This window comes from Oratosquilla oratoria, chromosome 18 (genome assembly GCF_046742065.1).
Source record: "Oratosquilla oratoria isolate Oo_2021 chromosome 18, ASM4674206v1, whole genome shotgun sequence".
Classification (NCBI taxonomy): Eukaryota; Metazoa; Arthropoda; class Malacostraca; order Stomatopoda; family Squillidae; genus Oratosquilla; species Oratosquilla oratoria.
Window position 1 is genome coordinate 59715243 of NC_134794.1, and position 23996 is coordinate 59739238.

The following is a 23996-nucleotide window of genomic DNA, read 5'->3' on the forward strand; positions in this document are numbered from 1 at the left end:
CATAAAAACACAATAAAGAGTGAAAGACATTTAATCATATCAAAGTTTCATCAGCAGACTGTATTATGACTGATCTAATAGTTACAAATTACAATGGGATAAATGACATTTTAATGTATAGCATGTTTATACTATAAATGAAAACTTCATGGTACTTAGCCAGACTACTCAAAAGCTTTAACTTTAGTCTTTGGTAAATGCTTTGCTTAATAGTAAATGCTATATATCAAACATAAAATAAATTCTTGTATAAAAAGAAACACTTATCTACCCATACATATTTAGGGATAGAGGTTTCTAAATATATTCTATGCAAAAAAACATCAAGTCTATCTAAACAAATGGCTGATAAAAGTATTCCCTAGTATCATCAACTGGAAAACACAGTAGTAGCCATCAGCAGCAGTCCATTTATCCATCTGGGACCAGCATCTGTGCTGTACTTAGCAAATTGCATTTACAAAGTTGTGATATTTAGATTAGGAGCTATGCTAGCAGGATCCTGTCCTTGTGTTCCTATTGACCATGTCTGACCAGTGACCCATGTTATCTGAATTTACTATTACTTCATCCAAATTATCACTCTTTTTCAATCTATCCTATTTCAGAGAATTTTCTTAAATTATCCCACAAACTCTAAGGAATGTTGAAATATGAAAACTAAAAGTACTATAACACTGCACTGAACTTTTATTTCAGTCTTATCAATGTAATCATTAAACTACGATGTGCATCTATTAGCTAATGCCTTACTGCCTCATGCTTACTCACAATGGTTGATTAACTAATTCCATACAAGTTCCTCACTGCTATAGGGTATAACACACACAAACACACACACAGACACACCACACACACAGACACACCACACACACACACACACACAGACACACCACACACACACACACACCACGCACACAGACACACCACGCACACAGACACACCACGCACACAGACACACCACGCACACAGACACACCACGCACACAGACACACCACGCACACAGACACACCACGCACACAGACACACCACGCACACAGACACACCACACACACAGACACACCACACACAGGCTTACATGTGCAGTACTTCCTTATACCAGAACTTTCTCTTCCTCACAGCAGCCTACCAAAACTCTTGACACAGCACAGGTATTGAAATATCATAGAACACAGAATACACAAAAACACTAAAAATATAACACTAACTTCCTCAAATATGAAGTCATGAAGATGGCTGCAGATGTGATAAATGTGTGGCAACCCCATGGAAGTTGCAAGCAACTTGCACAAATATCAAATAAGAGGATTTTGGATTTCATGCAGAACTAGTAAATCATGGAATTTGAGTTGTGTGGAACTTTGAATCCACTAGACTATAATCCCATAAGGTAAAAGGCTATAGCTGCAACAACGATTAACTCAACCTCTGAACCTACTCCTCATATTAGGAGAAAAAAGTAAGGAACTAGTAACAACTAAGTACTATCAGAATATATTACATTGACAAAATTCACCCTCGCTGGATTAGGAGAGAAATATACCGAGATTCTTGGTAAGATTCAAATGTATATGTGGATATATATACATCAACATACCAAAACTAACATTTTGATGCTTGGTACAATATTGGAAGAGGAGATCTACACTTTTCTAGAAGTGGAGAAACTGCAGTTTGAGAATTGTATTCATCTTCAACAATTAACCACAAGACTGCTTGGCCAGACAGTCTAGAGAACAAGAACAATTAACCAGTGTTTCTATCCTTATGGGCAATATCACACTGTTGCTGGGAAATATTTTAGGTTCATGATCCTTGGTTAGCTAGTTGGGTGTAGGTATATATATTTGATTGTTATGATCAGCAATTTCTGATGCCTCTATCCTTGTGGACAATCTTGCAACTGTTGTATGTCTATTTCACACCTTGGTCTAGTTAGTCAAAGGTATTTATAGTTTGTTTAGGAGTCTATAATTTTTGTGGGAAATTGTGAAGGTATTTTTGTTTGAGAAGTTAACTGGGAGAGCAGATGGTTTTTGCAGAATGTTGTGTTCATCAGACAGCGGTATGTGACACTGGCAAAGAAGATTCTCACTAGCAGGTAGGAGGCTCATTTCCCGCCACGACTGCCTACTGTGCAAATTGTGACTTGGGGCATTGTGTGATCACCATATTTTGCCCCTGCTATCATCCACATTACTGGCAGATTTGTGCTAGTAAGATGAGGAATATAATTATTGTTGTAAGAGGAACATTTTGAGTGGCTGAATATACTGTCAGTCTTAGTCACTTCCTAAAATGTATGACAAAGTTTTATAAATGGAGATAAAGAGAAGGGATCCCATGAGCATAGCTCTAACCCTATATAGTACAAGACAAATACAATAAGCACTGACTTCCATTACCCCATCAACCCCAAGGGTCACTATGAGGGGGTAATATGGCAGAAATTAGCCTTATTCCAGTCTGGAGGAAGGCATAGGCTACCCTGCAGTTTAAGACTTAAAATCTGAAGCACGAGCAGGCATACTCCACAAATTATCTAAGCCACTATGTTCTCAAACTAAGTATGATGAATTACATGAATAACAAATGAGAGAAGCTAGTAGACTAATTGTTAAAAGAACAATACATTTAACTGCTGGTTTATACCACCATGGTTTCACTTTCCCAATCCCGCAAAATGTGACAGATTGCTTCCATACTATTACATCATAACATAAAACAAATTTCCTTGCCCTCATTTATCTTACACTTGATTTTCCAAAACTACATCCATCCTCACCTGTACATCAACAAACAGTACTGGTGGTAAAATTTCCATTAACATATTTATTCTATGCATCATCTATCTATTTACTCAGACTAATACAAAATAATTCTATTCAAATGAAAATGGGGTCAGAACTCAAAAGGGGACAGCCAGATTAGAGAAAAAATTTCATTTATGAAGTTATGACTACATTCCCCCTCCACACATAAATAAGAATTAAAGGTATGATATGAGAGATTTCATCACAAAATTAATAAATATATAAATGTGCACCTTTTTTACATTTCAGTTTAAGTTCCAAGGACATTGATCTGTTCTACAATAAATAGGGCCATTTCTCTTAATTTGTTTTTTTTAATACCAATTTTGTCTCTCGAAACAAGAAAATGACAAAAAATCAACCAGATATGTTTGGATATAACATATGAAATTTCACTGCAACTGGCTGAAAACTGTGGGACAGGATGGATTCTTAAGGTAAAATTTTTGAGTTTTGAGATAGGTTCTTAAAAAATTTCACTTGTAACTCAATAAGTATGTAACATCATGACAATTGCCTCTTTACTTTTTAAATGAATGAATAATAAAAATAACTGAAAGGATAGTTCTTCAAATTATTCATTTATCTTGATGCCCAAAAAAGATTGTCCCTTTACAGGCTCTCTAACCTGTCCCTACAATAGGATATAATCTCCAAGAGTTTCACAGCTGCCTACTCTACTCACTGCAGCCAGATTTTAACTGCAACTCTCCGGCAACATAGTCTTTTTTTTTTCTCAGCCTTATTCACTTTGTTTAAGTACTTTTTGTGTGGATGCATCACACATCACACATCCCCTTATGTGGAAAGGCTTCACAGCCTACAGACAGCCTCTGGCTGCTGTGAGTGAGGAGCCAGCATGTTTGAATTTGGAATGTCGCTGGAAATAAATTTTGATAGAAATTTACTGTAAAAGTTATCATCTATATATAACCCTGCTCGGGGCACCATCCTACCCTGATCATGTTGTCTGTGTTTATCATTACTTAGAGTAAAAGAGACTGAGTAATACAACAGTGACTTTATATTTCATAATGCAAGTAGTGTGATGCAAATTACATATGGCAGCTGATGCGGTGTGCGAGAATTTGAGTCATACTAAAGTGGTTAAAATGATTATGATTTTTTTTCTAAAACTTCCACATTCTACATTTTTTTGACTGGCTGCTCCCCTTATGAGATTAAGAAGATTTTGATCAAGTCCTTCAACTCAATGTCCTTTATAAATCCTATTCTGACTAGTTCCAGACAATTCTATTTGGCAGAGGGCAGGAGCCTGGGCTGAATGGATTTGCAAAATCTGAATCCAATGTATTTCTACATGGGGAACAAGGCAATGCCATATCTCTTGAGCTATGCTACCAGTTACCTACAAAATATAAGGAGGCAACTGTCCACGTTTAAACAAATACTGACACTTACAGGGTCTTAAAGCATATGTAACCATATCCAAAATAATTAATGGTACAGTTCGAAGCCTATGGAATCACTTATATTGAAAATGATAATATTGAAATAATTTGCCTGTAAACTTCAGTCACAACACAGCCATATCACTTTCCTTATGGATTTCCATAAGCATATTTTCTATTTCTTCCAACTTGAAGCACTCCCTTCTTTTCCATACCTTGTCTTCTTTTGTTTTTTAGTTCAGATCTACATCATGAAACACATGAGCACATTATCACTTAGTGATGATCTTTACTATGAAGCAAACTTGGATCATATTTCTCATCTTTCCATTCTTCATCATGTCCATATTCTTCATTCTCTCTTCGTTCCCTCTCTTCCTTTTCAATCATGAGCTTGAAAACAGAATATTCTTCATCAGTCATCTTTGCAACTCTGTATTGGAAGAAAAAACAGTAAGGTTAGCAAGCATACCTACATACAAATACAAAAAGGTTTCATCAAATTCATTCTCTGCCTCCTAACTACACTAAAAGACCAATTCCTTGTCTAAATTTGTCCCCCTTTTCTTTATATAGTGGAACTCCTCAAGTCCAATGGAACACTTCCTTCCCTTAAGCCTCAGTCACACTAGCTTCTGAAATTGCTGGATTCAGAGATATGGTTTGATTGGCCAACCATTTGCACTGTACTAGCTACTGGTTCTTGCTGCTATCTGTGCAAACTGTTTTTCCTAGCATCTAGTGCTAGCGATTGGGATAGATGAATGGGAAGTATTAAGAAACTATCATTAATTCAGCATATATGGACATAAAAAAATATTTCAGGTTTTTTAATAATTTATAATAACAAAAAAGAAAGGAATATATATATATATATATATATATATATATATATATATATATATATATATATATGCAAGCATCACATCACCGTGATACAGAAATGCAAAATAAACACAGAAGTGAAACTTGTAGACAGTCTACAAGTTTTCCTTCTCCTGCGGTTATTTTGCATTTATATTATATTATATTATATATATATATATATATATATATATATATATATATATATATATATACATATATATATATATTTTGCTTTTGCTTTTGCTTTTAGGAATGTCCCCTGTGGGGCTACAAGGAGAAGGATGCCTAGTCCCAATCCCCGTCCCTTTCTTCTCGCCTCTTACGATCCAAGTGGAATTACTTAGTGGCAGTATTCTTTTCCCCAACCTTTTTGGCTACCTCCCTTGTAAGGGGGAAAAAGCCTTGGTATATGTAATGTATGATGTGTATATATATATATATATATATATACACACGAAAACTCCCAAATATACATTTTAATTTGATAGAAATATACCATTCAGTTCTCAAATGACCTCAGTGGTATCCAAACAAAACAAACATGTTCACAAGGCTGAAAACAAGAAAGACCAAATGTCTTAGGGATGTGAAGAAATACAGTTTTCCATCTATATGCATAAATACTTGGAATAGCTAAGGAAGTGATGTTACCCAAGCTCAAACAATACATGAATTCAATTCTAATTATGATAATTGGAAATCAAGGATATACATTAAGTTCCCTTGATATCTATTTCTCATGACGCTTTCATATCCCAAAGAGATTTACTTGCTTTCCTTACTCTGTCATTCACCTCCACCCTAACTCCTCTCCCTGCTACATATGATCCCAAATATTTTATTTTTTTCCACTTCCTTCAGCATCTCTCCTTTATGACACCAACTCACAGCCACTCTCTCCTTGTACATTTTATCACCTAATTTTTGCACACATTTACCTTCAGCTTTCTTATTTTACATACCCTCCCAAAATCCACAACTAGCTGCCTTAGACCCTCCACTGACACAGCCACAAGTGCAGACTAATAACAATTATACTGATCACACACTCACTTGTTGGCAAAAACCTTGTCGGAGGTCTCCACAATATCAGCAAGGGAAGGATTGATTTTATAGCTGTTTTTGTCCTTGGCTAGATTAGGTTTTTGGTAGAGCCCAGCCCGTTTCAGGAACTGGTGACGTGTTTGAATGTGCATAAGTGAATGCTGAAGAACTTGGCATTCAGAAATCTGAGGCTGCTCCAGACCCATTTCCTGTAGTGGTTGGACAATTAACACAAACAATTAATAGAAATACAAGTAAATAATGTACAGAGAATGAGAAAAAAAGCATGCATACATATACCAGAAGGCCTTTCCCCCATAAGGGGGGTAGCCGAGTCAAAGCATACACCTTCCCAAAAACCCAAATGTTGTCTCTCAACCTTAGCACCTCATAGACAAAGGGTCATCCCTGTCCCTACCACACTGCTTGGGTCAAAGACAATGTAGCAAGACACAGCACCTCCAGAGGCAAGTCCACATCCCCATCATCCATTCAAGAAACTTTAGCACACAAAAATATCCCTTTTGGCCACATCATTTCCTCATCCATTTACTACCACTCTCCATTCGCTATCTTTTGTACTATCTTATTCCCTTCACCCCTCCATCCACTTCTGCTTTATGAACTCATTTTACTTGTATTTTCTAATTAATTTTTTCCTTATGTCCAAATCATCTTAATGCTCTTTGATGAACCCTATCTGTCAGCTCTCTTTCCACCTCCACATATCTCTTATGCTATTCATCCTAATAACCCCACCATATTTAATGAATACTCCATCACAAACATATTTAGGCTCCTCTTTCTGCCTCCTTAAAATCATAACTTTCTGCTCTACCATCATCCCTTATACAACCCATGTTTTCACTTTTGCCTTCCTCTTTTTACTCATTCAATTTCCACCCCCTCCACCTCCTTTTCTTCCTAAGAAAAGCAAGAATGTGTTACACTTGCAATCAGCTCACCTTCCAGCACTAAAAGTACTAGCACAGAACTGATCTGACTACAGAAACAACAGCCTCGGATGCAGCCATCACAGAGAAAACTGAACACTGTAGCCATACTCAGATAAAAGCCCCAAGCCAGACAGTCTTAGGAATGACAACAACAAAAACTCTGATAACAACACAATATTATGGGCCAATCTGGTTGTTGCTGGTTACCTAGGTACTATGGATCTTCTGCAAGGGAGATCTGGGGCAACCCATTGATCAATTGCACAACCTAGATATAGCCTAACTTACCTGGTATATATACAATGTTTTATGAGAGATTTCATCCCATGGATCCACTAAAACATTGGGATTATTCTTGATGAGAAGCTTCAAACTGGACATTGGGTAAACACTGTCCAGTAGGTGAAGACGCTTTCGAATACTATTTGGATCCATCACATAAACAATGGGATATCTGAAAAGGAAAGGTCTATCTAGATACCAAGGGAGATAGCCAGGGAGGTAGCCCGAGTCAAAAAGCATATTCCCACCCCCATCCATTCCATTCCCATCCACCATCCTTTCCTCCCTCTCATTGTAGCTCCTCACAGATGAGAGAGAGGAACTGTAGTTTTAAAAAAAGCTACACAACTTCATACAAAAAGTAAATTTTTTTATACAAAGTTAATACATCAAAAGGCCCTTACTCCTTTACAAAAAGTGATTGAGCCAAAGCATCTATATACTCACCTTTCACCCATCCCACACCTATCCAAAACCTATAATATTTGCTGTCCCTTCTTAACTCCTTGAAGATAAAGGATCATTCCCCTCCCAACTCGGTGCTTGGGTCAGAGGTACTATAGCAAGACAGCATCTCTCCACAGTACAGCCCATGAGACAGACCTGGTTCACCCCCCCCTTTCCCTACTTCATATACTCCAGAATCCAAAGAGCAAACAAGTAATCCTTCGGGCCATATCAATTTCTCAACATATCCATAAAAAAGTGACTAATAATGGCATCAAATAAAAGGCACCTTACGACTATTCCAAGACTGGGATTAATATGAACTCAAGAAAGAAATATATATATATATAAGTATTCCCACTTGGATCGTAAGAGGCGAGAAGAAAGGGACGGGGATTGGGACTAGGCATCCTTCTCCTTGTAGCCCCACAGGGGAAATTCCTAAAAGAAGAAAAGAAGGCATGAGAGGGGCTGGAAATCCTCGGACCAGCACCCTAAGGTTTGGGTTTTTTAATGTGCGTGGATGTGGTACAGATGAGAGTAAAAGGGAAGAGATAGGTAGTATGTTTGTGAGAAGAAAGATGGATGTGTTGGCTTTGAGTGAAACTAAGTTGAAAGGGAAGGGTGAGTGTAAGTTTGGGAGTGTAAGTGGGAGGTTATCAGGAGTGAAGAGAGGGCAAGGGAGGGAAGGGGTGGCTATTCTAGTAAGTGAAGAGATAGGTAAACGGGTAGTGGAGTGGAAGGAGGTTTCCTCAAGGATAATGTGGATGAAGGTGAAACTGGGGAAGGAGATGTGGGTCTTTGTAAGTGCATATGGGCCTGGCAGTGAGAAGAGTGTAGAAGAAAGGGAGGCCTTTTGGATATATCTAAATGAGTGCATAGAGGATTTGGGAAGAAATGTCAATGTGATAGTACTGGGAGACCTTAATGCTAGGGTGGGAAATGGTCCAATCGATGGAGTGGTTGGGAAATGTGGAGTTCCAGGAAAGAATCGTAGTGGAGAGTTGATGGTGGAAATGTGTCTAGAAAGAGAGTTGATGATAGCAAATACAGTGTTTCGGAAGAAAGTCAAGCATAAGTACATATGGGAGAGGGTGGTGGAGGGAAGGGTGGTAGAGAGCACTAATGGATTATGTAGTGGTAAATAGGATTATGATAGGAAGAGTTAAGGATGTACATGTGCTAAGGGGAGAGGGTGGGGGAATATCAGATCATTTTTTGGTGGAGGGTAAGTTGAAAGTGGAGGATAGATGGAGGAAGAGGAAAGGGACAAAAGGTAGGGAGGTTCTTAGAGTGAACTCTTTGAATGAAAAGGAAAAGAAGAAGGAGTACAAGAAGAAGCTGAAGGAGGGGTGGGAGGGAGTAAAGGGTAGAGTAGAGCTGGGTGTGGAGGAGGAATGGGGATGGTTCAAGGAGGGAGTCATAAAGTGTGCAAGGATGGTGTGTGGAACAAGAAGGACAGGGGGAAATAGAAGAAAGGGTAGTGAATGGTGGGATGAGGAAACAAAGAAGGTTGTAAAAGAGTAGAAGCGAGCTTTCACAGATTGGTTACAAAATAGGATGAGGGAGTCATATGAGAGGTACAAAGAAAAGAAAAGAGAAGTAAAGCAAAAGGTAAAGGTTGCAAAGAGGAGAGCAGATGTGAAATGGGGTAAGAGTTTGACAGAAAATTTTGAAAGTAATAAAAAGATGTTTTGGAAAGAAATTAAGAGAGGAAGAGGAGGCGAATCAAGTAGAGAAGAAAAGGTAAAAGGTGCAGATGGAGAGATGATAATGGAAGAGAGGGCAGTAAGGGGAAGATGGGCGGAATATTTTAGGGAGTTGCTAAATGTGAAGGAGGATGGGGAAGGAAAGATTGCTGCAGTGGGAAGTGCGAAGAAAATGAGAGTGATGAATGAGGAGAATGGAGGAGAAATAAGGAAGGATGAGGTGAAGGCAGTTGTTAAGATGATGAAAGCAGGTAAGGCACCTGGTCTGGATGGATGCCATGCGGAATGTCTGAAAAAGGGAGGTACAGTGATGGTGGACTGGTTGGTGAGGATATTTAATGTTTGTTGGAGAGAGGGTAGAGTGCTAGAGGACTGAAAGAGTGCCTGTATAGTTCCTCTTTACAAGGGAAAAGGGGACAAGTGTGAATGTAGTAGTTTCAGAGGGATTAGCTTGTTGAGTGTAGTTGGGAAGGCTTATGGGAGGATCTTGATTGAGAGGATTAGGAGAGGAACAGGAGTAATTGGTGAGGAACAGTGTGGATTTAGGACAGGTAGAGGTTGTGTAGATCAGATCTTTGTGGTAAGACAGATATGTGAGAAAGCTATAGGAAAGGGGAAGGATGTTTTTTGGGCTTTTATGGATCTGGAAAAGGCTTATGATAGGGTAGACAGGAAGGCACTGTGGGAGGTTATGCAGATATACGGGATAGGAGGAAAGCTTCTGGGAGCTGTAAAGAGTTTTTATGAGAATAGTGGAGCTTGTGTCAGGATTGGAAATGGAGAGAGTAAGTGGTTCGAGGTAAAGGTGGGACTTCGTCAAGGATGCGTTATGTCGCCCTGGCTGTTCAACTTATACATGGATGGGGTGGTGCGAGAGGTAAATGCAAGGGTAGTGGGCAAGGGATTGGAGATGGTTAAAGAAAATGGAGAAAAGTGGGAGGTGAGCCAGCTGTTGTTTGCGGACGACACTGCGCTTGTGGCAGGATCGGAGAAGGGATTTAGGAAGTTGGTGACAGAGTTTGGGGGAGTATGTGATAGAAGAAAGCTAAAGATAAATGTGGGTAAAAGTAAGGTGATGAGATGTACAAGGGGTGAAAGTGGCAGTAGACTGGAAGTGAGCATTAAAGGAGAGCGACTGGAGTAAGTGGATAGTTTTAGATACTTGGGTGCAAATGTGGCAGGGAAAGGTGGAGTGAAGGTGGAGGTAGAATGTAGATTGAGAGAAGCAAGTAAATGCCTTGGTGGATTAAAGAGTGTAATGAGGAATAGACATTTGGGAATGGATGCTAAGAGGAGACTGTATGAAGGAGTGATTGTGCCAACAGCACGGTATGGGGCAGAAACATGGAACATAAGAGAAGAAGAGAGAAGGAGTTTGAATGTGTTTGAGATGAGGTGTCTGAGAAGTATGATTGGGGTTACTAGGCTAGATAGAGTGAGAAATGAGGAGGTGAGGAGGAGAACAGGGGTGGAAAAGGAGCTGGGAGTTAGGGTTGATGAAAGAATATTAGGATGGTTTGGACACATGGAAAGAATGAGTGAAGAAAGACTAGTAAAAGAGGTGTGGAAGGCAGATGTGGAGGGAGTGAACATGAGGGGACGTCCTAGGATGAGGTGGATGGATGGGGTAAAGGGGGCTTTGGGGAAGATGGGAATGTCTGTTGAGGAAGGACGGGAGAGGACAGAAGACAGGGGTGAATGGAGAATGGTTGTATTTGGATGATATTGTGATTGCATGAGGTGGAATGGGCGGGTGGATGGGGGGGGGTGAGGTAGTATGTGTGAGCAAAATTTGACGCAGCCCGAAGGGATTTCTCCCCGTCCTCTCATTTTATGCAATGGGGGGACGGAGAGGGGGGGTCGCCGATTTAATGAAGCAGCCTTGCTGTGGATGTGCTGTGTCTTGCGACACTGCTTCTGACACAGGGCAGTGGACAAGGTGCAGGGATGAGCCGTCATCCAGGAGGTGCTAAGATAAGAGGGAGGGTGGAGGGGTGTGGAGTGTATTCAGGGATGGAATGGGTGGGAATGATTTTATGCCTTTTTCTTTTTGGCTACCCCCCTTGTAAGGGGGAAAAAGCCTTGGTATATGTATGTATGTATATATATATATATATATATATATATATATATATATATATATATATATGGTGTTCAGTATTTATTTAATAATCATTTTATCTTCTGTCATTTCAGAACCATTTGAAGGATTTAATAGCAGTAAAGTGCAACAGATAGCTGATTCTGTGTACTATTGGTGGGTATGAGAGCTAGAGAGCATGGACAACTGGAAAGCACTGGAATATTGGAAGAGAGTGACCTGGATCATGATGATTTGTGCCAGATTAAAAAATTTGGAAATTTTAGCTGCAGCTCAGTGCTCCTTGAATACCATGAAGATCATGAGATGCGAGCTGGAGAATTGCGACGGCGATGTGGAAGCAGTGGCTAGCAGGATCATAGCAATGTTCTGACTCTGTCCGCATAACAAAATTTGTCAAGAAGCTGCAAAAAAAGGTGTGGCGGCAAGATCCATGCAAAGCAATGTGGACCTTGGCAAGAGAGATGGGCATTGGAGTGGCTACTATGAAGAAACCACTGAATGAGATCTTCACTACTCCTCATACAAGAAGCACAAGGGCCAACTACTCACTGCCAAGGCCCAAGAGAACCACCTTATAAAAGCCAAGAAACTCCTCAACAAGGTCAAACACCCAGTCGAGCCAGGGATGCCCTGGTTCTTTTCTGATGAGATGAACTTCTGCCATGACCAGTTGGACAGGTGGCTAGCCTACAGTCCGCATGAAGTCATGTGTTTCATGAAGACCAAGTTCCCTCAAACTGTAATGGTCTTTGGGTGTTTCCAGTGAAGGCCACATCATACTGCCACACATCTTTCAAGAGGGACTCAGATTCACTTCAGATGTCTATGTTGAGTTGCTGTCCACTGTTGTCAAGCGCTGGGTCCAGAGGGTGGCTGCAGGAAGACCATACATGTGGCAGCAGGACTCAGCTCCATGTCACACCTCCGGGAAAGCCCAGAAGTGGCTGTCTAAGAACTTCTATGATTTCTCCAGTCCCAACATCTGGCCCCCGATCTCACCTGAATCCAACCCCATGGACTATTATGTGTGGAGCACAGTTGAAAAAGACACCAATTGTACCACCTGCAACAACAAGGATGAACTGATTGCCAGGATCAAACTGGTGTTCAGGCGTCTCTCAAAGGGCACCATGAAGGCCGCGTGCTGCAGGTTCAGGTCCTGCCTGAAGGCCATAGTAAAGGCTCAGGGTGGCTTCTTTGAGTGAGCTGTATTTGCCACAAGAACCTCTAATAGATGCACTTTGAATTTTGAGAATACATCAATTTTTGGCCAAGATATGACATTTTTCTTTCCTTTCCAAAAAAGTGTCAAATTTATCCCCAACACCCTGTATACATATGTACATACATACATATATATATATATATATATATATATATATATATATACATATACACCCCAGAAAGGGACCTAGGAGTGATTATCTCAAGTGACTTGACACCTGATCAACATGTCAATAAATTATTTGGAGAGACTTAACTTATTAAGATCAATGAAAGTGGCCTTCAACTACATGGATGAAGAAATGGTAAAGAAAATAGTGGTTGCACTAATAAGACCTAAACTAGAGTATGCTGCAACACTATGGAGAGAAAAAAAAAAAAAGAGATAATTAGAAGGAATTCAAAGAGCAGCTACAAAAATGGCACCTACAATATCAAATTTGACATACAAACAAAGGTTGGAGAAATTACATCTATCAACACTGGAACAGAGAAGAGAAAGAGGTGATTTGTTGACCATTTACAGAATTATGAAAGGGATGGAAATTCTTGATAGAGACGACTTATTAAAATGGGATAGAAGAGAAACAAGAGGACACTAAAAGAAGCTAAAGAAGGACAGTTACAGAAGAGATTTGAAAAAGAATAGCTTCCCACATGGAGTGATTGATGTCTGGGACAAACTAAACAGTGAAACAGTGAGTGCCAAAACTAAAGAAGATTTTAAGAATAAACTGGATGCAGAGAGATATGAAAATGGGTCACTACAAGCATAGCTCTCATCCCGTAAAATTCAACTAGGTAAATACACACACACATACCGTATATATTACCTTTGTCAAGCAAGGAAGGGAGTGATTGTGGGAAATAGTTGTATGTGGATGATGTTCTGATGCAGCCTGATGGGATTTCTTCCCATCTTCTATATTTTCTGCATGAAGGGACAGAGAGGAGGGTCGCTGATTAAGAGGAGCTAAGATAAGAGGTAAATAAGGGTGGTGGATAGGAGTGGAATGGGGGCATGCCTCTGACTTGTCTACTCCCTTACAAGGATGAAGATGCCCTTGATATATGTGTATTTACCTAGTTATATTTTACAGGAAGAGAGCTAGATGTATTTACCTATAGTGTGTGTGTGTGTGTGTGTGTGTGTATATGTGTGTGTATATATATATATATATATATATATATATATATATATATATATATATAAACAAATGTATACACTTTCCCTTACAAGGAAGGTGGCCAAAGCCACCACACACAAAAATAATATTTATTACAATAAAAGCTAGTTTATTACATGCATCCAAAAGCAGGTCTCCAGGTGAATACCTGATTTGTCCTTACCTATTTATAATGTCGAGAAGGCTTCTTTTCCCAACCATCATTTGTCTATACTCCAAGAGATTCTTGCGCAGTTTACCGACACTGAAGGAAAGTAGTTTTGGGTAGAGAGCAATATTCTCCAAAATATGTTGACTGGAGACACCATTTTCAACCAAAACAGAGCAGATCTTTTCCCAGTTGCTCAGTGGAAAGTTCAGCAAGTCTGGTGTTCCAATCAATTGTGCAATAAGTTTCTTATCAGGCACACCTAATTCTGACAAAAAATAGTACAAGTTGTAAATGTGCTCATGTGTAAATTTGTTGATGCCCTTTGCCTGAACTGCCTTCAAGATGATTTCACTCTTCTCTTTAACCTCCTTGTCGGAAAAGAAAGTATCATCAACTCTTGCCTCAGAAAACCTCTGAATGCTTGGAGTGATAAGACGTGGAATATTTAGCATTTTTGTCCCATTTCGAGCTATTCCAGGAACATTTGCATTCACATATCGAGCTGTGAATGCTGTACTCAGCCTTGCAAATGATCTCAGAAATTTGGATGCCATGGTCTGAAAAAGAAAGAAAACCTGATATACAAAAGAACAAAAGTAGCAGCAAATAACTGCAATGTACAAATGTTCTGTCTGAACAAAGAATTATCTTAGCTACCAATATGATGCATGGGAGTGGGTGGGGGGATAGGGGAGTTAGGGAGTGGTTATGTGTAAATGATATTTTGATGCAGACCGAAGGGACTTCTCCCCATCTTCAATGCTACTGCATGAGAGAGTGGAGAAGGGGGTCACCAATTTAATGAAGCTGCCTTGCTGCACTGCTTCTGACTCAGAGCAATGGGTGAGTTGCAGGGATGACCAGTCATCCATGAGGACCCAAGATACAAGAGAGTGAGGGAGGGAGGGGTGGTGAATGAGGGTGAAATGGGTGGGGATGAAATGGGTAGGAGTGGAATTATGCCTTTTGACTTTGGCTAGTTCCCTGGTAAGGGGGAAAAACCCTTGGTATATGAAATGTACAAATTATCAAAGTACAAATACTTGAGTACCATTCAATCATGTTCTACTTTTCAAAACATACTCATTGCCTTTGGCACTTTCTATTATTTTCAATTTACCACAAGAACAATAACAGGCACTTGCATGCAGTAATCCTGCACAATGTATATCAGTGAATCAGCTCCCTGTGTAGGGAAGGGGGTGGATAGAAGCAGAGTATGTGGGGATGGAATGGGTGGGAGTGGTTTTTATGATGGTTTTTTGGCTACCTTCCTTGTGAGGGGGAGGGAGCCTTTGGTATTTATCTCCCTGCTGCCCATTTTCAAAACCAATTAATAACATCACCTTCATCTAAAGGTACAGCCCTGAGGTACAGTCTCCAGACCAGGCCCAAATCCACTATTAATTTCAACTATAATTCCTCCACTCTTCCACTTAAATAGAACTTATAATTGCGCTCCTCTAACTCCTACTAGACAGTGACAATGAAACTGCCATCACACTTTTACATCATAAACAACAGTAACAATCCTTTCCAAAGATCTATGAGAGGACTTCAGGATCACTGCCAACCATTACAGAGCTGCAGGCTTCCAGTTAGTAAAACTCAAGACAACTGTTATTATTATCACCAATCCAATGCCCTAGGGCTCTCTTGCTCCAATGTAACCAGCAACAGCAACTGTTTTGACCCACAAGTGGCTTTTCTAAGGTGATTGCACCTGGGACTATCATTTTTATTACCGAACTTATTCTCTGTTGGTATAATCTTAAAGTTGGATAATGACCTGAATGCAGTCATGTCATTAAGGCTCTTACTTGCCATGGGATGGATTTCTCTGTTGTACTGATGCTTGGGGGAGTTCAGTGGTCAAATCTGGAGCAATTGTATTTACCCACTTACACCTAATGGTAGCGTACAGGAAAGAATCAATGCCCATGTAGTCTTGTTTCTTACTTAGTTTCAAAATCATGTATGGTTCATACTTGAGTTATATCTCCTTATTCTCTAAGTATTACACTTAGACTTAAATTCAGCTACTGCTCCTGCTGGGCTATATCACTTTCTAAACTATTCCAAGGATTTGTGTATCTGTGTGGAAAACTGTATTTCTTCACATCCTTAAAACATTTATTTTTCTATTCTTTTCAATTTATTTTCATGACCTTGTTATGTCCTCCTGTCCTTAATCATGAAATCTCTTCTATCAATGCCACTGTAATCTACCCTCTTTTGCAACCCAACTCCTCCTCACCTCCTTGTTTCTCACTCTATCCAACCTCATAACCCTTACCATAATTCTCAGACATTTCATCTCAAACACATTTAAACTTCTCTCAGATTCAAAGTCTCTGCCCCACACAGTGTCATAGGGATTCCCCTTCATATAATCTTTTTTTACATCTATTCCCAAATCCCTATTTTCCATGACAGATTTCAATCACCCAAGACATTTAAATCCATCCCACTCCTCTGGAACAAACTGGATAAAACAACAGTACTGTATGTGCAAAAACTATACATGAATTTAAGAGCAAACTAGACACTGTGAGATACAAAGACAGGACACCACAAGCATAGCTCCCCTTCCCGTAAGATATACATATACCCAAGGCTTTTCCCCCCGTTACAAGGGAGATAGCAAAAAAGGCATAAAAATCACTCCCACCCATTCCATCCCTATCATACCCCTCTCCACTCCACCCTTTTATCTTGTCGCCTCCTGGATGATGGGACATCCCTGCATATTGCCCACTGCCCTGGGTCAGAAGCAATGTCACAAGACAATGCACATCCACAGTAAGGCGGTTTCATTAAATTGGCGACCCCCCCCCCTGTCCCCCCATGCAGAAAAGGAGAAGACGGGGAGAAATCCCTTCAGGCTGTGTCAATTTTTCTCATACATACTCCCTCAACCCCCATCTCCTACCCACTCCCCCCCCCCTCATGCATCACAGCATTATCCATACACAACCATTCTCCATTCACCCCTATCTTCTGTCCTCTCCCATCCTTCCTCAAGACATTCCCCTTTTTCCCAATGCCATTTTTACTCCATCCATCCATCTCATCCTTGGTCACCCCCTCATGTTCACTCCTTCCACCTTTGCCTTCCACACCTCTTTTACTAGTCTTTCTTCACTCATTCTTTCCATGTGTCCAAATCCCAATAATCTTTCATCAACCTTATCTTCCAACTCCCTTTCCACCCCCATTCTCCTCCTCACCTCCTCATTTCTCACTCTAGCCTCTAACCCATATCATACTTCTCAGGCACCTCATCTCAAACACATTCAAACTCCTCCTATCTTCCTCTCTTATGTTCAATGTTTCTGCCCCATTAAGTGCTGTCAGCTCTATCAATCCTTCACACAATCTCCTCTTAGCATCCATTCTCAAATGTCTATTTCTCATTACACTTTTTAATCCCCCAAGGCATTTACTTGCTTCTCTCAATCTACATTCTACCTATACACCTCCCTTTCCCACCACATTCGCACCCAAGTATCTAAAGCTATCCACTTCCTCCAGTCTCTCTCCCTTAATACTCACTTCCAATTTGCTGCCACATTTTCCCCGTGCACATCTAATCACCTTACTTCTACCCACATTTATCTTTAACTTCCTTCTTTTGTTGTAGTTGTAGTTGAGTGATCCCATATTCAGTGAAGTGACTCGATCATATTTTCTGTGGTTATAAACATTCAGTGTAAGAGAATGAGTAATACAGCTGTAACTTTATATTCTATAATGCAAATATTGTGATGCATCATCGTACATCAAGTAGCTAATGCTGCACACAAGAATTTGACTCATGCTGATGAGTTTAATATTTAACCACTTCACTCCGGGCCAAAATCTCGCGGGCAGCATTAGCTGCCAGACGTACGATGTTGCGTCATAATACTCGCATCATAAAAAATAGTCACCGCTTATATCGATCATTCTCTCTTTCACCCGTGAATTTTGATAACCATAGAAAATGTGATGAAGCCAGTTTAGAGAGTATGTCAGTTACGCAGGGACAACTACAATAAATATAATCAAGACGCCGATATGGCAGCCTCGCGTATCCACTTGCTCCTCATGCCGCCTACGTAGGCGGCACCGTATGGAAGAGGTTAATTTTCTAATACTCCATCACAAAAAACTCATTTTGGTATTATTTTAGTTGTGCACACCTACATGACATAGCATTATTATTTTAGTTGTGCACACCTATGTGATATAGCATTAGAAAATTAAATATTAATTTTGTAAATTTATGATACATGAACATAGTATGTGATTTTCTTGGCAGAAATAAATAACAAAAAGTCTTGCTAAAAGCAAATCTACTAATGAACGAAGCCGCTAGGATACGGTACAGACACCATGCTTTCATCTGTCCAGTTCAGTTACTGTCAGATAGACAATGGCTTTCACTTTGTGGACCAGGTGTTCTCCAATTCCAGATGACAATAAGTGCTGTTACAAAGACAATAGGGCTTCCTTGGACTTTATGAGAGAACACGGGGTTCTGCCTGAGGTACAACAATAATCAGGCTGTCAGCATCCATGACAATGATGACAACCCTGATGATCTTTAGAATTTCAGGTACCAAATTACTAAATATAAGTTAGGTTAAGTTACAATGAACAAATTCATCATCCTTTCATTTCTTCGACCTCGGCATCTATCAAAACAAACATGGCTCATTCAACAGCCACGACTTTGTTAGTAAATCAGTTTTAGCAACTTTTTTGTTATTGATTTCAGCTAAGTGGAGTGAATTGCGGATGGAATGGGTGGGAATGGTTTGTATGCCATTGTTTTTTGGCTACCTCCCTTGTAAGGGGGAAACAGCCTTTGGTATATGTATGTATTATAATTTACAAAATAATTAATTTTTTATTGCTATATCACATAGGGGTGCACACCTAAAAATTTATCCTCATTTTGTAACAGTGGTAAATAATAAGGTAAATTAATAGTCATGCACGCCTACGCAATATAGCATTAGAAAATTTATTATTAATTGTGTAAATTATAATACAACATAATATGCGATTTTCTTGGTGGAAATCAATAACAAAAAAGTTGCTAAAACCTATTTACTAACAAAGTCACAACAGTTGAATGATACCCCATGTTTGTTTTGATAGCTGCCGAGGTTGAAGAAATGCAAGGATGATAAATAAGTCTATTCTAACCTATGTAACATGACCAATATTTAGTAATTCAGTACCTCAAATTCTAAAGATCATCAGGGTCGTTGTCACAGATGCTAACGGCCTAATTATTATTGTACCTCGGGCAATCAACAGACGATGGCAGAATCCCATGTTCTCTCATAAAGTCCAAGGAAGCCCTATTGTTTTTGTAAGTGCTTAATAACATCACCTAGAGTTGGAGAACACCCATTCCACAACGTGAAAGCCATCGTCTGATAGTGACTGGACTGGCTTGGAGTCTGGACCGTATCGTAGGGGCTTCGTTCGTTAGTAAATTTGCTTGTAGCAAGGTTTTTTTGTTTTTTATTTCTGCCAAGGAAATCACATATTACATTCATGTATTTTAATTTACAAAATTAATATTTAATTTTCTTATGTTATATCACATAGGTGTGCACAACTAAAGTAATACCAATAATTGGAATGCCTTACCCCAGTATGTGATACTCAAAATCAGTTATTATATTTGAGTGTAATCTAGATAAAGCATAAAATAAACAAGATTTATTGGTAAATTTTTAGTTGTGCACGCCTATGCAATATAGCAATAGAAAATTAAGCAATAGAAAATTAATAATTTTGTAAATTACATCAACATAATGCAATTTTCTTGGCAGAAATCAATAGGAAAAAAGTTGCTAAAACCAATTTTTTAATAAACAAAGTCGCGGTGGCTGAATGATACACCATGTTTGTTTTGATAAATGCAGGTTGAAGAAATGAAAGGATGATAAATTAGTCTATTCTAACCTATATTTAGTAACTTGGTACCTCAACTTCTAAAGATCATCCTGGTCATGTTCATCATCACAGACGTTGACAGCCCGATTATTATTGTACCTTGGGCAATTAACAGATAATGGCAGAACCCCATGTTCTCTCAAAGTCCAAGGACCACAATGGAAATAAGCTTACAGGCTTTTTTTGTATTATCCTCGGCAATTGTAATTGATATTTCAAACTATGTTCTTTTCATTATCTGCAATGCAATCTTCATGTATATTCAATGCCAAATAAACTTATTATTATTAATGTTTTTGTAACAGCGTTTATTAATGTCACCTGAAGTTAGAGAACACCCGGTCCACAACATGAAAGCTATTGTCGATAGTGCCCGGACTGGCATGGCATCTGATGATCTGGACCGTATGCTAGCGGCTTTGTTCATTAGTAAATTTGCTTGTACCAAGATTTTTTGTTTTTTATTTCTGCCAAGGCATATATTACATTCTTGTATTATAATTATAATTTACAAAATTAATATTTTTCTAAGGCTATATTGCATAGGTGTGCACAACTAAAATACCTATTTATCATATACAGAGATAAAATTCAATATAATTTTATTATTCAAACTGATACCAACACAAATTATTCAGTTTAAGGGGTTAAGTTAATAAGTACAGAGCTGGAGACGTCACATAGGCCTGAGTTTGCTCTCTTCCAGAAGAGAAGTCAAGACCACCGTGAGAAAATGTCTGCGACTATACTTCTGATTTGGTAAATTTCCTTTCTGGAAAATACACTGAACCAATCACTACTCGTTATTTGTATTTGTACTACTGCACACTTGGCTTCTTGGAGTATCTGTCCGGACTTTTAGGCCTACCTCTCCCATGCCATATCTTATTTACAGTCAGACAATGTCGCAGGCAGCAAGACTATTGTAAATTCTATTGTAAATGACGCAATAAGGAACGCCAACTCGGACACTAAGCACTAACAATAAGTACCTAAGTCATAAAACCTCATGTGCAATATGAATTTATATGATGTTATTTTATATTGTCAAAGTGTAGGAACAGTTACCACAGCTTACTTCTGCTTCGTCCTAACGCTTCCGAAACAGTCAATACACAAGCATGAAAGATATCGACATTAATTGTTTAGTGCAAAAAGACCGAAACAATAAGCTATCATAATTATATATATATATATATATATATATATATATATATATATATATATATATATATATATATATATATATATATATATATATATATATATATATATATATATATATATATATATATATAACAACCATGTGTGTGTGTATTCACCTTGGTCTTTGGATCACGTGTTGGACTCGTGATCGACAGCAATATCCCTCCCGGAAGAGAGCTCGTATGACCGATCTTTGGGTAATACTGCGACCTTACACGAGAGTTGGAGTAACACCCCGCAGCGCAGCGACACTAAAATTATTTCAGCCCTGGGCAGGATTCGAACCCGGACCAACGTAGTGACAGTCGGGGACTACCAACCGCACCAACGAGTAGAGTGTGTGTGTATGTGTGTGATTCACCATGGTCTTTGGATCACGTGTTGGACTCGTGATAGATAGCTATTTCCCTCCCGAAAGAGAGCTCAGAGCTCGTATGTGACCGATCTATGGGTATTGCTGTGACCTTACACGCACACACACACCCAACTCCTCGCCCACGAGAATTGGAGTAACACCCCGCAGCGCAGCGATACTGAAATTATTTCAGCCGTGAGCGGTAGTCGAACCCGGAACGCCGTAGTGGCAGGCGGGAACTCTAACCACAACACCACGAGGTGTATGACTGTGTGTATCTACCTAGGTGTATCATACGGGAAGGAAAGCTATGCTCGTAGTAACCCGTCTTTGTATTAAATTCAAGTTTGTTATCAAATTCTTGTATGGTTTTTGCACACACTTTTGTGTGTACATGCGATTCATCATTCACCATGATCTTGGATCATGTGTTGGACACGTGATCGACAGTTGTTAATCTCCCAAATGTGAGTTCAGAGTTCGTATGACCGATCTGTGAGTAATACTACCTTACACGCACACGCATACACAACTCCCCGCCCACGAGAGTTGGAGTAACAACCCGCATCGCAGCGACACTGAACTTATTTCAGCTTTGGGCAGCATTCGAACACGGACCGCCGTAGTGGCAGGCGAGAATTCTAACCACCGCGCCACGAGTATGTATATGTATTTACCTAGTTTACCTAGTTGTATTCTACGAGAAGGGGAGCTATGCTCGTGATGACCCGTTTTTGTATCTCGCAAGATCAAGTTTGTTCTTAAATTCTTGTATTGTGTTTGCACATTTTTTTCGTCCAATTTGTTCCATATATCTAACAATGTGTGGTAAGCTGTTCTTTTTCAGGTCTCTTTTGTAGTTGTCCTTTTTAAGTTCCATTCCATGTCATCTTGTTTTTCCTCTGCCCCACTTTAATAAGTCCTCTTTAACAAGGCGTTATTTTCCTTTCATAATCCTGTAGATGGTTAGGTCCCCTCGTTCTCTTCTTTGTTCCAGGGTCGGGAATTCCAGTTCGGCCAGTCTTTGTTCATGTGTCAGGTTTGAAAGTGTTGGAGCCAACTTTGTCGTTGTTCTTTGTATTATTTCTAATTTTCTTATATTCTTTTTTGTACTGGGTGACCATATCAGCGCTGCATATTCCAGATTTGGCCTTATTAGTTTTTGTAATATTTTCTTAACCTTTTCCTTATCCAGGTATTTAAAGGCCACCTTAATTGATCTCAACAATTCTGTGTTGATATGCGAGGGAAACGTGAAGAAGACGAGTTTATAGAACGTCTTGTTTTCAGTGATGAGGCGACATTTCATACTAATGGAAAAGTCAATATGCATAATGTCTGCTTTTGGGGAGAAGATCATCCCCATGTCACAGTTGAGTACGAGAGGGACTCACCATAAGTAGATGTGTCCTGCGCCATCTCCAAGAAGCATGTCCATGGCCAGCTTCTCTTTGAGGGAAATGTGACCGGCGATGTTCACTGATTTCACTCTGCGGCGTGTTTAGGAGGAACTGGACTACCGACTTGACGTGCGCCGTGCCTCAGGCGGTGCGCATATTGAACATTTGTGAAATCGTTCATGGAATCCACACGCCTCTGATTTTCTCATTCAAATTTGGTGGAATAAATATTATGTTGTTTAACATTAAGCCTGCTAAGTTTCATTTGCCTTGCATCTGTAGTTTCTGTGATATTTACATCTCAAATTACATCATTTTTAAACACCCTGTATATATATATATATATATATATATACATGTGTATATATATGTATATATGTATCTTTGTATATATTTATATGTATATCTAAGTCTAAATAAAAATATTCTTCTATAAAACGCTGTGGAAGGCGGGTACAGGTGGTATTACGGTGACACTTTGTCCTAAAAATATTCTTGAAAAAGCGCTTGGGTAAGTCGGGGTCAGGTGGTATTCTTCTTCTTCGCGTTCTTCTTCGCGTTCTTCTTCGCGTTCTTCTTCTTCGCGTTCCTCTTCTTCGTCTTCTTCTTCTTCGCGTTCCTCTTCGTCTTCTTCTTCGCGTTCCTCTTCTTCGTCTTCTTCTTCTTCGCGTTCTTCTTCTTCTTCTTCTTCTTCTTCTTCTTCTTCTTCTTCTTCTTCTTATTATTATTATTATTATTATTATTATTATTATTATTATTATTATTATTATTATTATTATTATTCCTCGCGTTCTTCTTCGCGTTTTTCTTCGCGTTCTTCTTCGCGTTCTTCTTCTTCGCGTTCTTCTTCCTCGCGTTCTTCTTCGCGTTCTTCTTCGCAT

General features: G+C 39.3%; 1 protein-coding gene across 3 annotated transcripts; it reads right to left on the reverse strand.

Moving 5' to 3' along the window:
* Window positions 1-15: 15 nt before the first annotated feature.
* On the reverse strand, window positions 16-21287 carry LOC143035287 (uncharacterized). Of its 3 annotated transcripts, none has more exons than XM_076202159.1 (5): window positions 21223-21287; window positions 14209-14753; window positions 7381-7546; window positions 6146-6345; window positions 16-4658 (listed from the first exon to the last, which is right to left on the reverse strand). In XM_076202159.1, exons 2-5 carry the CDS (start codon window positions 14748-14750, stop codon window positions 4502-4504), a joined length of 1065 nt encoding a protein of 354 aa, XP_076058274.1. In that variant the 5' UTR covers window positions 14751-14753; window positions 21223-21287; the 3' UTR covers window positions 16-4501. The 3 variants fall into 3 exon arrangements, with proteins under 3 accessions (XP_076058274.1, XP_076058275.1, XP_076058273.1); XM_076202160.1 differs by having other exon boundaries at window positions 21233-21271; XM_076202158.1 differs by lacking the exon at window positions 21223-21287 and adding an exon at window positions 21023-21046.
* Window positions 21288-23996: the final 2709 nt, after the last annotated feature.

Coding starts and splice junctions, on each gene's coding strand:
- LOC143035287 (XM_076202158.1), bottom strand. Junction 6,346..7,380: donor AAACATTGTATATATACCAG/GTAAGTTAGGCT, acceptor CAACCACTACAG/GAAATGGGTCTGGAGCAGCC. Junction 4,659..6,145: donor GACAAGGTTTTTGCCAACAA/GTGAGTGTGTGA, acceptor CTTCCAATACAG/AGTTGCAAAGATGACTGATG.